The following is a 14,006-nucleotide window of genomic DNA, read 5'->3' as shown; positions in this document are numbered from 1 at the left end:
CCTGGTTCCCTCCAGCCTCTGCAGCCAGAGTGCACCTGTTTTAAAACACACATTTAAGCTGGTCCCTGTCTACTCCCAGGGCTCCAGGTCAGGTGGGGGCCAACACCTGAGCCCAGACTCGCTTCTCTGCAGCGTCTGGGCCCTTTGGGCCCCATTACACCCCAGGACCTCTGTTGTCCTTCTTTCTCCAGGGCCCCTCTCAATACCAGCTCCCTGAGCAGGTCAATGCTCCACAGCACCCACCTCTCTCTGCAGCGCTGGCCTGAGGCTGTGTGACATGGATGACTGGATGGACGCTGTCTCCCCACCCTGCCCATTTCATGAGGACAGGACACGCCTGCTTTGCAGGAGTCTGGAGGCGGCCTGGGCACAGACTGGGTGAGTGGGTAGCCCTGCCCATCCCAGGCCAGTTCTCTCCCTCCTCGTCTACCCCATGGCTTCCTGCCTAGTGGGGTTCCCTCTGTCCACCGCATCTGTGTGAGCAGAGCAGGCTGGCAGGGGGGTGGCGCTGGCCTCCTCCAGTGATTACAGGCAGCATGGGCAAGGGGGTGTCCTGATGGGCCCTGGAGCCTTGCAGGAAGCCCAGCCTGGGACCTGAGCTCACCTTGACCTGATCCGTAATCATCATGGCATCTTGGGACATGACTGTCATATCCGATAGTTCTGAGCAGTAGTCAACCACGAGGTTCTGCAGCTTGTCCAGCTCTGTGGGGTATCCGGCCAGTTCCTGCACAGGAGTAGGGCCGGTGGGCACAGAGCCTGATGGCCCAGGGCCAACCACGTGCCACCTGTTCCATGCCCACTACTCTGCCCCGCCCCCTCCCCACTTCTCTTGTGGCTTCTACAGAGTGGATGGCCACTGCTCCCTCCCTCACCCCAGACTGTGAGGGCAGAGAACAGTGGCCTGTGGCCCCGGCCCCCTGCCAGGCACAGAGCAGATGAAAGGAAGTCTTTTGGAGAGAGGCACAGCATCTTCCTGGTAGACTCTCCTACTGCCCTGGCCCAGACGGCCCAGAGACAGGTGACGATGGGATGTCCCACTGTGTGAGAGGTGACTCTGAAACCCAGGGAGGCCTGCTGCTGGGGAGCAGCTGCTGTCTGAAGTGAAGCAGAGGGGCTCAGAATGGGTTTGGGGTCAGAGGCTCAGGGCTCAAGGCCAAGGCCACCCTGACAGGCTAGCTGTGGGACCATGGGAGAGCCACTTAACCTGAGTGTCCCCATCTGTACAAAGGTGATCATGACTCTTTCAGAAGGGTACTGTCAAGGTCGACTGAGGAGATAAGTGAGGTACTTAGCCAGGGCCAGGGTCATAAATGTCCAAGATATCTCGGCTCTGAGTATTTTGTCGTTAATAACTGCAGTGTAGAATCTTTGCTGTTTTTTTTTTTAAATGCAGGTGATCACTGGTGTTATTTATTTATTTATTTTTAAGCTGAGCCGTCCTGCTACCTGTTGGCAGCCCAGCGGCTGCTCAGCTCGGGCTGGACTCGAACCGCTGTTGCTCAGAGCTCAAACTCTTGAGCGAGCTCTTAACCAACTGAGCCACTCGGCCGGCCCTGGTGTTATTTTTTTTTAATGCATACGCTCTGAAAAGATAGGAAGGTGCCATGGGGAGGAGGCATGGGCAACACAACGTGCCCAGGTGAAGGAGGGCAGGACCCTGGGGTGCAGTGGAGCGGGAAGGGGTGTGAGGTGGAGTGGGCCCAGGAAGGGAAGGTGAGCAAGGCCTCCAGGCGAGTCTCCAGGACCAGGGGGCTGAGGCAGGAGGGACAGGCTGGAGGATGAAGCTGTGTGCTGCCTGGCTCTGGGGGCCACAGTCAGGATCTGGGGGGGCTGGAACCCAAGCCGGGAAAATCTGTGGTGCTGCCCCATCCCACCACATGTCCACCTCTCACCTTCCAGCCCCACTGCCCTCCTGCTCTCCAGCCTCAGGATGAGGAAGTTCGGGGGGCTTCCCTCACTGTCCCTTCTTTCAGCACCGTGGCAGCCACCCTCCAGTCCTCTTCATCTTACTATTTACACCTGTGGCAGGCGCCTGCGCTCCGCTGTGTGGGGGCCAAGGGGGGTCTCCTGTGAAGGAAGGGGCTGAGCCTCACAGTGGTCTCATGGCCCCTGGCGGCCTCCTCTTGGCCTCCTCCACAGGGAGCAGGGCAGCTGGCTGGGCAGAGGTGGGCAGCAAGATGAGGTGACAGGCCTGCTCAGGGGCAACCTGCCCTGTGTGATGGGGGACTTTCTGAGGTCGGAGGGCTCATCTCGCCCTCAGAGGTGGGGCAACGAAAAATGGCAGGCAAAAGAAAAGCCACACTACACCATCAAGTACATGCATGTAAATCCAAACAATTCTCATGTGTCCCATAAGATGCCTTTTTGGAGTAGTGAATGATGTTCCTGAAGGAATGTTTTTTAGGTACTGGTGCCCTGGGGTGATAGGCCTGGAGGAGAGCTGCAGGCCTTGGGGGCGGCCCTGCTCAGGAGGCTCCTGTCCCCACAGAGATCCCAGCCCTGCGCACAGGCTGGGGCCTGAGACCCCTGTCCCCTGCAGGCCAACTGGGCTCCCTGACGCTGGCGTGCAGGGTGAGAGGCTCACTTTCTTCAGGTAATCCAGCAGCTCCACGTACAGCAGGTGGATGTTCTGGCTCGTGGTGATCTTGATCATGGTTTTTTCAATGTTGTTCTCCAGCTGGCGGATAACCTGGGGACCGCCCGTAGGCACAATGAGAGCCGAGCTAGGCCATCTGGAGGCGCAGAGGCCAGCCCAGGAGGGGGCTGGGCTTTCTTCCAAGGAGGTTTCATTCACCTAGTCCCGCCTTCCCCACGTAGCCCCGCACCACCCCACTCTCGGATCCCCAACCCAGAGGCTCTGCTCTTTCCGAGTCCCAACCCGCGGAGCCTCGCCCTCCGTGAGGCTCCGCCCCGCCCTCCGCGAGGCTCCGCCCCGCTCCCGTCACCACCTGCAGCAAGCGCAGCTGCTCCTTGGAGGCGTCGGGCTGGTTCTGCAGGCTGGCCAGCTCTAGCTGCTTGCTTTCTAGCTGCTTCCCGCGCAGTCGCACCAGGTGGAGCAGCACGTTGTGCACGTTCACGCGGTCGAAGACGTGCTTGCGCAACTTCTCCCGCGCCACCTGGGTCGGGGGAGGGCACGGCCCGCGCGTGAGTGGACTGGGAGGGACCCTGGGGTGGGAAACTCCTGTGCCCTGTACCGGCTCCCCAGCGTGGTTTAATGAAGGGTGCATTGGCTGGGCTGGACTGAGGGGCCCTCCTGACGCCTTACCTCCATGGTGCAGCGGCAGTGCGCCAACCTCGTGGGCATGTCCTTCCCGCAGGCCTTGGAGATGGTCTGCTGGTCATACTGTGGGGCAGTGGCGGCTGAGCTGGGGGAGGGGAGTGGGGAGCAGCCTCTCTGCACCCCCTGCACCCGGCCCCTGCAGGCATTCTCCCTGGGCCTCTTCTGCCCTGTGCTAGCCCAGTAGCAAGACTTGCAGAGGGCTGGCTACAGGACCCCATCCAGGCCGTCCCAGCCCAGATGTGATGGGGGTTCAGAGAGGAGGGCCCAGGTGTTCCCTACATGGCCAGAGAGCTAGAGGGGCCTGTATTGCAGGGGGCAGCCCAGGAAAGGGAACCTAGTCGGGGAACCGGGCCTGCCCTCTAGGGCGGGTGGTGGGGAACGTGCCCCTGGGCTCTCTGGACTGACTTGCCAGCAAAAGTCCCCACGAACACCCCCTCAGATGTTCCCTGGCTCCGGAAAGGTTGGGATCAGAGCGGGGAAAGGAGCAGAGGTGCCTGCCGTCCACCTGTGTGGGTTTCAGCACGTGCCTGCCCCACCCCCAGGCAGCAGGGAGGAGGCAGGGCTGTTCACCTTCTTGGCCAAAGCCCCATCTTGGATCCCATGACGGATGTTTTTGCGCAGGAGAGCCAGGGTCGCTCTGTTCTTGACCGTCTTCTCCTTCACTGCCTGGATCTGCAGCGCCCGGCATTGCTCTGTGGCCCGGGGGACCGATGGGATGGCCACAGTGTAGGCCAAGGGCCGGGCGGATTCCAGGGGGATGTGGGGTGGTGGGAGGGAAGGCTGGCAGCTGGAGGCCATGTTCCTATCTCCTACCTGGCCATCCCCGCCAGTGTCACTGCTCAGCAGTGCTCATCTGGATGGCTGGCAGTGCACAGCTGTGCTGCGCAGTGGGGATGGGGAGGCAGAAGCCAGGGACGGGAAAGTCCTGTGATCCCTTCCAGACCTGCTGGCCACAAAGGGGGGGTCCCTTCCTGTTCCCTCTGGCTTGGGGCCCGCAATGCTCACAAATATCTGTGAAGCCCCTCAGCTTCTGTCCCCTATCCCTGTCCCATGCTTGGCAGTCCCCTTTGATCCCTTCTTCCAGCTGTTTGGGGGGTTGGGTAGGGCGACCGCTAGCCCGTTTGCCCTGGACTGTACTTGTGTTAAAACTGAAAGTGCTGCTCCCAGGAGCCCCTGAGCCTGGTGGGGGGTGGCGGTCACTCCAGCAGAAGGCTCACCCTGGAGCCGAGTGATGGTCTTCAGCTCCTGGGTCTGCTTGTCCACATCGTCCTCACTCCGCATCTTCATGGTGGCCCTCTGCACCACCTGCCCCCGCTGCTCACCAGGACTGCAGTTCAGATTGCCCCCGGAATTGAGGCCATTGTGATGGGTTCCCAAGGTGCCCAAAGCCCAGGGAACCCTGGAATTCCTGGCCAGCCTCATTACCACTCTCTGCCCCAAGCCAACCTGGGGTGTCCTCTGGACTCTTGTGTCTTGTGGCTGCCCTCTGCTCAGGAGCACAGCCTGGGCCAGGCACCCTTCTTCCACAGGGAGGTGACTTGTGGTGGTTTGGCAGTGTACCCGCACCCTCCCATCCCCTCCATTGAGCCTCCTACAACTACCGACCTCACTGCCTTACACGATCTCCATCCCCCCACCCCAAGTTCACACTGCGTACTCTGGGTAACCTGGTTCATGAGAACCCCAGCCTCTGGCCCTCGCCTGCTACCTGGAGCCATGCTGCTCAGCCTCCACTTCTCTGGGGAATTCCTGGGTCTAGCTTTAGATGTCACTCCAGGAGGGGTCAGTCCCCCATCTCTGCAGCCCCAGCCCAAGCTTCCCTTTGAGCCCCATGCCCCAAGCACCGGACAGCCTGGGATTCCAGAGGCGTGCACCGGATGGGTTACTTTTCCCAGCCACACTGCATGAGTTCGCTGGGCAGTTGTAACAAAGCACCGCAGATGTGCGGCTTAAATAATAGACATTTATCGTCCCATATCCTGGAGTCTGGAAGTCCAAGGGCTGGGCTGGTTCGTCCCACGGCCTCTCTCCTGGACTTGCAGACAGCAGTCTTCTCCCTGTGTCCTCATGTGGTCTCTCTGCACCCACCTGTGTCCTCATCTCTTAACAGCACACCAGTCGGGTTGGGTCAAGGCCCACCCTCGTTTTAACTTAATCACCTCTCCAGAGGCCTATTTCCCAATGCAGGCGTACTCTGAGATCCTGGGGTTAGGGCTGCAATATGTGACTTTTGGGGGACACAGTTCAACCATAACGATGGCCTTGACCCATATGCTCTCACAGCACCCAACTTCTTCTATGACCTCTCACACATCCTTTACCTTTCCGGTCACTCTCAGCTTTTAAAAAGTGAGTCCAGTCTGCTCCAAAACTCCCAAGTTCGCCCTCTGCCTTCCCTCCGAGCCCAGGCCTTACCCTCAGGGAGTTGGAAGGACCTGCCATGTGCTCCCCTTCTCCCAAGGTCTGAATCAGAGCCTGCTTCTGTCCCTCAATATTGGTTCTCCCTTCTTGCTCAGATACAGAACCCCTGAATTTTAGTGGGCACATGGCTACGCAGAGCAAGGCTGCCTTCCTCAGTGCCTTTGCACAAATGTACCACACGAACTCAGTTCTGGCTAGTGGGGTATCAGCAGAACGGTGAGGGAACTGCCCTCTGCCTTTCTCCTTCCTGTTCACTGCAATAAAGACGCGATGGCTGGAGCTGGCACAGCCTCCGGGCACCACTACAATAGGGGACAGACTAAAAGGACCCTGGGTCCTTTAGTCAACCCCAGGCAACCCACTTGACTTTTACATGGAGAATTTAGCTTGCTTACGCCATGGTTACCCTGGGCTGCTTGTCGTTGTGTCTTTCCACCAACAGGCCCCTGGTGTACAGGTGTCCGCAGACATTCTTTTGAATGACTGGCTAGGCCAAGAGGTGCAGGAGCTGAGCTGGGCTCCAGTGCATGGCCCTGCTGTGTGTCTTCAGTGTGACTGGGAAGCCAACTGTCAAGGATGACGGACTTGCCCAGGCTTACATCATCCCTGCCTCTTCCCCTGTGGCGGTGGGCGATGTGGGTAGCTTGCCCACTCATGAGCTTTCCTTCCATGAGGACAGAGCTCCAGTAAGCTAGGTTGGGCCTCCCTGCGCTCCTGGAGAGAAGTGACTTCATCTGACAGGTTTGTGTGGGATGACAGGCAGGTGGGCATAGCCACTTCCTGTCCCTCACATCTCTGGAGCCAGGCACTGGGTTGCACACCTTGTACTCTCCTCCTCCATGCCAAGTGGTGCAGGAGCAGACCCCACATGGTCCTACAGGGCCCTCAGGGCCGGCACGAGTGTCCAATTCTGGGCTTCGGTGTTAGGAACTGCCTGGCATGGCCTCCAGTGTCAGCCAGGTGGCACTAAGGTGACATTTGTCTCTCGGCTTCCTCCTGCTTTGGATGCCTCCCAATCACTGCAGAACTCAGGTGGGAAAAGAACAAGGCGTTTATTAATCCCACAACCCCAGCAGCACGTGTCACCTGACTGGAGCGGGGATGCAGGGCCAAAAAGGGAGTGTCAGAGTCCCAGAGCTGTGCGTGGGACAGGCCACCATCCTCTCCGGCTGTGTCCACCATGTTTCTCAATGCCATACAGGAGGCCAATCCAGCAATGGCCCTCGGGTCTGACCTCCTGGGCAGGGCCCCGTTGATTGTGTGGGCTTGGCAGAACTGGCCATGCCTGTGTGCAGGGGACAGGGCTGGGGCACCTTAGGGTGCAGGCAGGGCCAATGTGAGGGGGGAGGACTGGCCTGGGATGTGGAGGCACTGAGGGCGATGTTCTAGAACTCTCTGGCCCCAGGTCTTCTGCGCCTTGGCTGGAGCTCTCTTAGCTGCGCTGATCTGGTAAGAGGCAAACGGAGACAGCTCGATCCACATCCTAAAGCTGTCCCTGCATGGTCCCTGCACCCATTTTACTGTGGCAAAAACCAAGGCCTCAGGCAGTGGAGGCCAGGCCTGAGATTCACCAGCGTGGTATCTGATGCCTGGCCTCTCAATCTTGCTGGCCGCTCTTCTTGGGGCGCTCGCTCTTCACTCTGCCATCCCAGGGCCACCCAACGCCTCCTGGGTCTTCCTTCTGCACCAGGGTTCTGAGAGGTACCTCTGCTGTACACACTCCTGCTCCAGGACGCGCATGCGGAGGGCTCAGGCCAGAGGGGAAAGGCCCTGTCCAGCCCACGTCTCGGGCCCCGGGCTTGCGTGCCTGAAACTCTGGACACTGGAACTAAGTTTCTGCCTCCCACTGCCCCTGGGCCTCTCACCTGGGCCTGTGTTTGTGGGGAGCTGTCCCGTCTCCAGGAAGAGCCAGAGGTTACTGCATTTCTGCGACTCCACTCGGGTCACCCAGTAGCTGGCCACTGAGCCTGCAACTGGGGAGCAGAAGTAGGGGCTGGGGGGCCTGGGCCTCTGCACTTCTCAGGAAAGAGAACCTGGGCACCGATTCTTCTGGGCAGATGGTGGTGATGGGCTCGGGCAGGGCTCCCACTGAAAACCGGGGCCCCATCCCAGAATGCAGGGATACCTGGGACACAGCCCTCCACTCCTAGTGGGAACCCACCCCTGCTGATGAGCCAGCGTCACCTCTGGCAACTGGGGTGCATTTCAGGGGTCCCAGGCACCAACCCTAGAGTACCCACCCACGGCCACCAGCACGTTCCACTGAAAGGGGTACTTAAACTTCCTCTGAGTGAACATCTGCAGGCCCAAGGTTGCTCCGGTGCCTGCCAAAAGACACGGTCCCCATCAGCCAGCCTGTCCACAGGGCTGGCCAGGGGACCACCTGGGCGCAGCCTGAGTGCCCACGGCACGTGCCAGGCTCCCAGTACCTGCAGGCAGCTGAGCTGGCACCACCTGGAAGTTGAGGTCTCTACACCAGAGGACACCTGGACCCAGCCTACCTGTGACGAAGGTGAAAAGGCCCTTCATGAAGGCTTGCGACTGGCACGCAGCATACTCCCCCAGTCCCTGGGAGGGGAGAGGGGGTTGAAAGCTCAGTTCCTCTCCCTCTTCATTGTTCCTCCTGTCCTTCCTTTGGGCACACCCGGGCCTCGGGCAGGGACCACTCATTGTGAGGCCCTGGGGGGCTGGACACATGCCATCGTTCCCATGCCCACCCAGAAAGACCCACCGCCATAGCTAGAGGGTTCGGACTCTGCCCCTCTTCCCTAACGAGGTCACACCCACCGAGCCCCGCGCCCCGCGCCCCGCTCAGGTCAGCTTCTGAGGTCCGGGGCCCGCCTCCCAGGCCGGCCTTCTCACCGGGTGCTTGGCGGCCACGGCGTCGTCCACCCGCGACAGGCCCAGGTTTACCATGGCTAGCTGGCGGGGCCTGGCAGGGCCTGGCGGGCGGGCCTGCGCAGGAGCGGGAGGAGGGGCCTGGCGGGGAGGGGCGGGGCCTGGCGGGAGGCGAGGGCGCTGGGTGGACCGGCAGGAGCGGAGGCGGGTCAGTGCAAAGCGGGAGGAGCGTGTTGCGCCCTGCCCAGCCTGGGCTGTGACGTTAGGCGGCGGGAGGCGGGCACAGGTGGGGGCAAAGGGGGCGGGCCGGGGGCGGGGACTAGCGGGAGGGTCTGAGCAGAGTCAGGTGGAGTGGGGCGTGGGCGGAGCAGGGCGGAGGGAGCACAGCGCTGCGAAGGGGGCGGGTCCTGGTGGAGGGGGCGGAGCCTGAGGCGCTCTCCCTGCACCCGGCTCTGTCACCTAGGGAAGGAGGGGCGCCGGGTGCTGGCGGGCACACGGTTTCAGTCACCCCACGTCACTTTCACGCTCGCAGAGGCGTAATAATTATTGATAGTATTTGTTGTGGTGGGGCTTTGCTTAAGGGATTAAATCTCTTGGAAACGACCACGGAGTAGCGAAGTATGGAATGATTATTTAGCAAATTAAACCCCAAAATACTATAAGCCCATACTTCATGCAAGTTCTGTGCTAGGAGCTGGGGGTCTCATGGAGGAGTCAGAGCCCCTGCCCTCATAGAGCAGACAGGTAAACAGACCCGGGAGAGAAATCAGGAAAACAAAACGGGGAGGGGCCAGGCTGTGCGCGCGCGCACATCCCAGGAGGTCTTCAGCGGGAGAGACTTCAGGCTGAAGTCTTTCAAATGTGAACTGCTGAGTGGCACTGAGCGTGGCCTATCTGCAGAATGTTCCGGAGGCCCGTGTGGCTGGAGCCAAGGGCAAGGGGACAAGGGTGGGCCCTGCGAGTAGGTCAAAACCTGCTGTGCCTTGAAGCCTGGTGCTCAGCCCGTGCCCAAAGCTGGACTCACTGCCCTGCTGTGGGTTTGCAGCTCCGGCAGAGGCTGTGTGGGGAGGGACCTCCCAGCCTTTCAGACCCTTACTGTGTCCTTCCATCCAGGATGTGCTCAGGGCTGTAGTGGGGCCTGAGCTGGGCTGCATTTCTGTTTCCCACAGGGACCCCACAGCTCCTGGGTCTGTGGCAGGAGAATTGAGTGGTCTGTCCCTTGGTCCTTGGTGACTCCAGGAAGAGGGCTGAAGTTTCTCTATCGCCCTGTAGTCCTATGTTGGGAGGTCCAGCGTCTGTCCTGCCACACCCCCGCCCCCACCCTTTACCTGGTGCTCTGGACTTGTGGCCGAGGACTTACACAGGCCACCTGCCCTCAACCCAAGGGACAGCACTGCAGGAAGATTGTATATACATATGTAGTTTATATATACACAAGGTCTGACAAGTTTGTGGACGTGTTGCTAACCTTTTTTGATGTTGGGATAATTCATTATGAATTTGTACCAATTGGACAGTTAACCAAGTTTAATATTTGGAAGTGCTGAAAAGGCTGTGTGAAAAAGTTAGACTTGAACTTTTCGCCAACAATTCATGGCTCTTGCATCACGACAATGCACGAACTCACACGGCACTGTCTGTGAGGGAGTTTTTAGCCAGTAAACAAATAACTATATTGGAACACCCTCCCTAGTCCCTAGTCACCTGATCTGGCTCCCAATGACGTTTGTTTGTTTGTTGTTTTGTTTGTTTTTAGCTGAGCCATCTTGCCACCTGTTGGCAGCTCAGCCGCAGCTCAGCTCGGGCTGTGAATCGAACCGGTGACCCTGTTGCTTAACCAACTGAGCCACTCAGCCGGCCCTCCCAATGACTTTTTTCTTCACCCAAAGGTAAAGGAAATATTGCAAGGAGACAGTTTGAAGACATTCAGGACATCAAGGGTAATACAACAACAGTTCTAATGGCCATTCCAGAAAAAGTTCCAAAATTGCTTTGAAGGGTGGACTAGGCACTGGTGTCAGTGCATATCTTCCCAAGGGGAGTACTTTGAAGGTGACCGTAGTGATATTCAGCAATGAGGGATTTAGCACTTTTTCTAGGATGAGTTCGTGAAATTAATTGCCAAAAAATTACACATTTTAAGAGATTTTATCTATATATTACTTTTATTTATTTATTTTAATCTATTTTTTCTTTAGCTGAGCCATCCTGTCACCTGTTGGCAGCTCAGCGGCAGCTCAGCTTGGGCCGGGAATCAAACCGGCGACCCTGTTGCTCAGAGTTCACACTCTTCTTTTTTTTTAAAGATTTTTATTGGGGAATTGGGGGATGGGAACAGCCCTGGGGAATCTGGGGGAAGGGGAACAGACAAGTTGCTGTCCTTTTGTTCTTCAGTCTAGTTGTGGAGGACGTTACTTCACTGGCCCAAGTTGGCACCATCATTGCGCTCTTCCTGGGCGAGGCAGATCAATCGCCGGCTTCTGGACGGCCGCTCACTGCGGCTGCTGGCCGCTCACGCTGGCTGCTGGCTATACACGGTAGCCCATGGCAACCCACTGCAGCAGGGGTGCAGCCTATGCGTCGCCAGCGACTCACAGCTGCCCAGCTCCAGGTTGAGCTGTTGTTCAGCATCTTAGCTGTAGAGGCCAGTGTCACTGGCCCTCATATGTGGGATCCGAACCGGGGCCCTCTGGCGTCCCAAGCCAGTTCTTAACCATTGCGCCACTCGGCCGGCCCAACTGATACAATTTTAATACAGTTTTTTTCCTTTCTTAAAATGTGTATATGTTTTTTTTTGGCACCCTCTGTATATAGGGGCCATCTTGGGAGGAGAGATACTGTTTGCACGTGGGCGGCCAGCTGGAGGTGTGCGTTCTCACACTGCTGAGATGGTTTTGCTTTTTTTCTTTTCCCAAATAAACGCTCTTTTGGCAGACTACCTGGAAAATTATTTGTCAATTCGACACTCTGGGGTAAATACCTAGGTGTGCAGTTGCTGAACGGGATGGTGAATGAGTGCTGAGCTTTATAAGACTCTGCCAAACCATCTTCCCAGTGTTGTTCCATCTTTCCCTCCCTACCCAGCAGTGACAGTCTTTATCTTCAAACTTGTTGCCATTCTGATAAGTGTGTAGTCATGTCTCATGGTCTCAATTTGCATGCCCCCAGGACGAATGACGTGAGCATCTTTTCATGCGTTTCTTTTCCATCCAAATATCTTTTTTGGTAAAATGTCTTTTAAAATCTTTTTCCTGGTTTTTAAATTTTTTATTGGTGGTTTGCTTTTTTATCATCAAGTCTTGAGAGCTCTTTGTAGATTCTGAATCTAAGTCCTTTATCAGATGTGTGTTTCGTAAATATTTTCACGGGAAGGCTTTGCTGGGTTCTCTCTGGTGACTCTGGGACCTGGTTGAGAGCTGGTGCCTCCTGAAACTCAGTGGAGGTGGCCAACAGAAGACTGGGCCCCACCCCTCCCTCACGCTGGGAGACGAGGGTCTTTCTCTGACCCTGTACCCCTTTGTACTCCCGAGCACTGGTAGTGCTGGCCCGGCTTGGGAAGCCCTGCCCTGACTGGAGTCTTCTGGGTGGTGTGCCTGATGTCACCCAAATGCTACTCCTCGTATAGTGTCCCTGGGTGCTCTGTCTGCGTGGACTGGAGACATCACCTGCAGAGGCCTTGCCAGCTCCCAGGCGACACTCCTGCCCGCATGCTTATGCAACTGGTGATAAGGTGGCTTTGAGACCATAATCCACCCTAAGCTGAGGCACAGCCCTACTCTCCAGATGGCCCAGTTGGTGGCTGTGTGGAGGCAGTGGGGGCCTGGGGTGAGGGGCACCCAGGTCTTATGTCACCTCTCCCACAGCTGCCCCTACACAAGGTCCAGAGGCCTGGCCAGTGGTGACTCCACTGTGCAAAGAAGGGAGGGTGTGAGGACTCTGGGGGACCCAGACTCTCAGTGGGGACCTGCTGGTCAGAGCAGACCTGAGCCTGGCTGCTTCCCAGTAGCACCTTGAGGTTTCTGGGGCCCCAGCCCCAGCCCCAGCCAGGTCAGAGGTGCACAGGGACCAGGTCCCAGCAGGCCATGGCAGTCTCTGCTTGGGCCCCTGGGACTACCTGGCAGGTTTGGGGGACAAATCCTCAGCTCAGGGGAGCCAGGTGAGAGCCTGGCTCTCTGGAGCCCTCAAGGAAATGACCCCTGAAGCCAGTGAGGACACAGGAGTGATTGTCCCAAACAATGGACAAAGAAAGATTGGAGTTTCTGGAGCCCAAGAGCCTTCCGCTCCCCCACCTGCTCGTCTGCCAAGCCCAGCTGCTGGGCTGGGCTATAAAGCTGGGCCTGCTGGGGTGCGGACTCAGTGCCAGGGGCCAAAAACAGGTGTCGGGATGAAGTCTGTCTTGCTGGCCCGGGTCCTGGTGCTACTCTGGGTGTCCAAGGCCTGGACTGAGGTCCTGGTGCAGCCAGATTTTGATGCCAAGAAGGTACCAAAGGCCTCCGTGCTGTGCTGTGGGTGGGGCTGGGGGCTGAGCCCCTGCTGGAGATCATGGCGACCCCCCCCCCCCGCCTGCTGTCCTCATGGCTGCGAGCCCTTAGACTCGCTCTCCATGTTAGTCCGATACCACCTTGTGTGAGGTGATTACTGATCCACTCCACACTGGGGTACTGAGGCTCACAGGTGATGAGACCTGTCCCAGGTGAGTGAGAACAGGGCTCTTGTCCACCTCGGGCTCAGACCCAAGAGGTGGACACTCTGGAGACCCGGCTGTGTGACTTCAGACAGGTCCTGGTTCTGAGCTGTCAGCTTTGTGCCCTGAGTCCCCAGGCCTCCCACCCACTGAGCTGCCTTGCAGTTCTCAGGCCTCTGGTTCGTGGTCTCCATGGTGTCCGACTGCAAGGTCTTCCTGGACAAAAAGGACCATCTGCTGATGTCCACCACGGTTGTCACAGCAGCGGCAGAGGGCAACCTCAGCGTCCACATGGCATTCCCTAGGTGAGCCTGGTGGTTGTGGGGCGCAGCTGGTGGGGCGGGGTGAGGCTGGACAGCCACAGAGTGAGAGGGCTGTGTAACCCCAGGGCTGACGGCTGTAACCAGGTGGATGCGGAGTACATGAGGGTGGGCTCCCAGGGGCACTTCAGAGTCCCAGGTAAGTCCGCACCCCCCCCCCACGTCTTCAGGGGTGCCTGACACCGCTTCTCCATAGGGTGACATTGGACTACTGTCCATATATCCGGGATCCCCGCCTCCATCGCCATCTCCTACCCTCCCCCACCCCTCCCCCTCTGCCACTCGGAGCAGAGGCCGGCGCGAGTTGGGGTGGGCGTCTGGGCCTTGTGCACTTCTTCTCCGCAGCCCTGGGCTACCTGGACGTGCGCATCGTGCACACGGACTACAGCTCCTTCGCCGTAGTCTACATCTACAAGGAGCTGCAGGGGGCGCTCAGTACCATGGTGCAGCTCTACAGTGA

General features: G+C 58.4%; 3 protein-coding genes across 12 annotated transcripts in view; 1 reads left to right on the top strand and 2 right to left on the bottom strand.

Annotated features, from left to right (window-relative positions):
• Positions 1–6,630, bottom strand: part of CCDC183 (coiled-coil domain containing 183) — an 11,319-nt gene extending 4,689 nt beyond the window's left edge. For 4 of the 5 annotated variants that reach the window (XM_019640397.1, XM_019640412.1, XM_019640422.1 and 1 more), the window contains exons 1-6: positions 4,501–6,630; positions 3,854–3,975; positions 3,269–3,346; positions 2,952–3,119; positions 2,588–2,692; positions 605–727 (exon numbers count right to left, since the gene is read on the bottom strand). In XM_019640397.1, coding sequence (XP_019495942.1) covers positions 605–727; positions 2,588–2,692; positions 2,952–3,119; positions 3,269–3,346; positions 3,854–3,975; positions 4,501–4,705 — 801 coding nt within the window. In that variant the 5' untranslated portion in view covers positions 4,706–6,630. The remainder of the gene's footprint in view (positions 1–604; positions 728–2,587; positions 2,693–2,951; positions 3,120–3,268; positions 3,347–3,853; positions 3,976–4,500) is intronic. The other variant, XM_019640404.1, reaches the window with a different exon arrangement.
• A 109-nt stretch (positions 6,631–6,739) lies between these two features.
• TMEM141 (transmembrane protein 141) lies at positions 6,740–8,799 on the bottom strand. 5 transcript variants are annotated; one of them, XM_019640484.1, is made up of 5 exons: positions 8,567–8,770; positions 8,134–8,272; positions 7,945–8,028; positions 7,570–7,677; positions 6,740–7,150 (listed from the first exon to the last, which is right to left on the bottom strand). In XM_019640484.1, exons 1-5 carry the CDS (start codon positions 8,618–8,620, stop codon positions 7,137–7,139), a joined length of 399 nt encoding a protein of 132 aa, XP_019496029.1. In that variant the 5' UTR covers positions 8,621–8,770; the 3' UTR covers positions 6,740–7,136. The 5 variants fall into 5 exon arrangements, with proteins under 5 accessions (XP_019496029.1, XP_019496040.1, XP_019496033.1 ...); XM_019640495.1 differs by lacking the exon at positions 7,570–7,677 and having other exon boundaries at positions 8,567–8,799; XM_019640488.1 differs by lacking the exon at positions 7,570–7,677 and having other exon boundaries at positions 8,134–8,205; positions 8,567–8,796.
• A 2,502-nt stretch (positions 8,800–11,301) lies between these two features.
• The window catches only part of LCN15 (lipocalin 15), a 5,717-nt gene continuing 3,012 nt past the window's right edge, over positions 11,302–14,006 (top strand). Inside the window, exons 1-4 of one of the 2 annotated variants that reach the window (XM_019640444.1) lie at positions 11,302–13,022; positions 13,392–13,531; positions 13,615–13,685; positions 13,892–14,002. In XM_019640444.1, the coding sequence (XP_019495989.1) occupies positions 12,732–13,022; positions 13,392–13,531; positions 13,615–13,685; positions 13,892–14,002 (613 nt within the window). In that variant the 5' untranslated portion in view covers positions 11,302–12,731. The remainder of the gene's footprint in view (positions 13,023–13,391; positions 13,532–13,614; positions 13,686–13,891; positions 14,003–14,006) is intronic. The other variant, XM_019640454.1, reaches the window with a different exon arrangement.

This window comes from Hipposideros armiger, unplaced genomic scaffold, assembly GCF_001890085.2.
Source record: "Hipposideros armiger isolate ML-2016 unplaced genomic scaffold, ASM189008v1 scaffold_3, whole genome shotgun sequence".
In the NCBI taxonomy this organism is placed as follows: Eukaryota; Metazoa; Chordata; class Mammalia; order Chiroptera; family Hipposideridae; genus Hipposideros; species Hipposideros armiger.
This window is presented reverse-complemented; position numbering and strand designations above follow the sequence as displayed.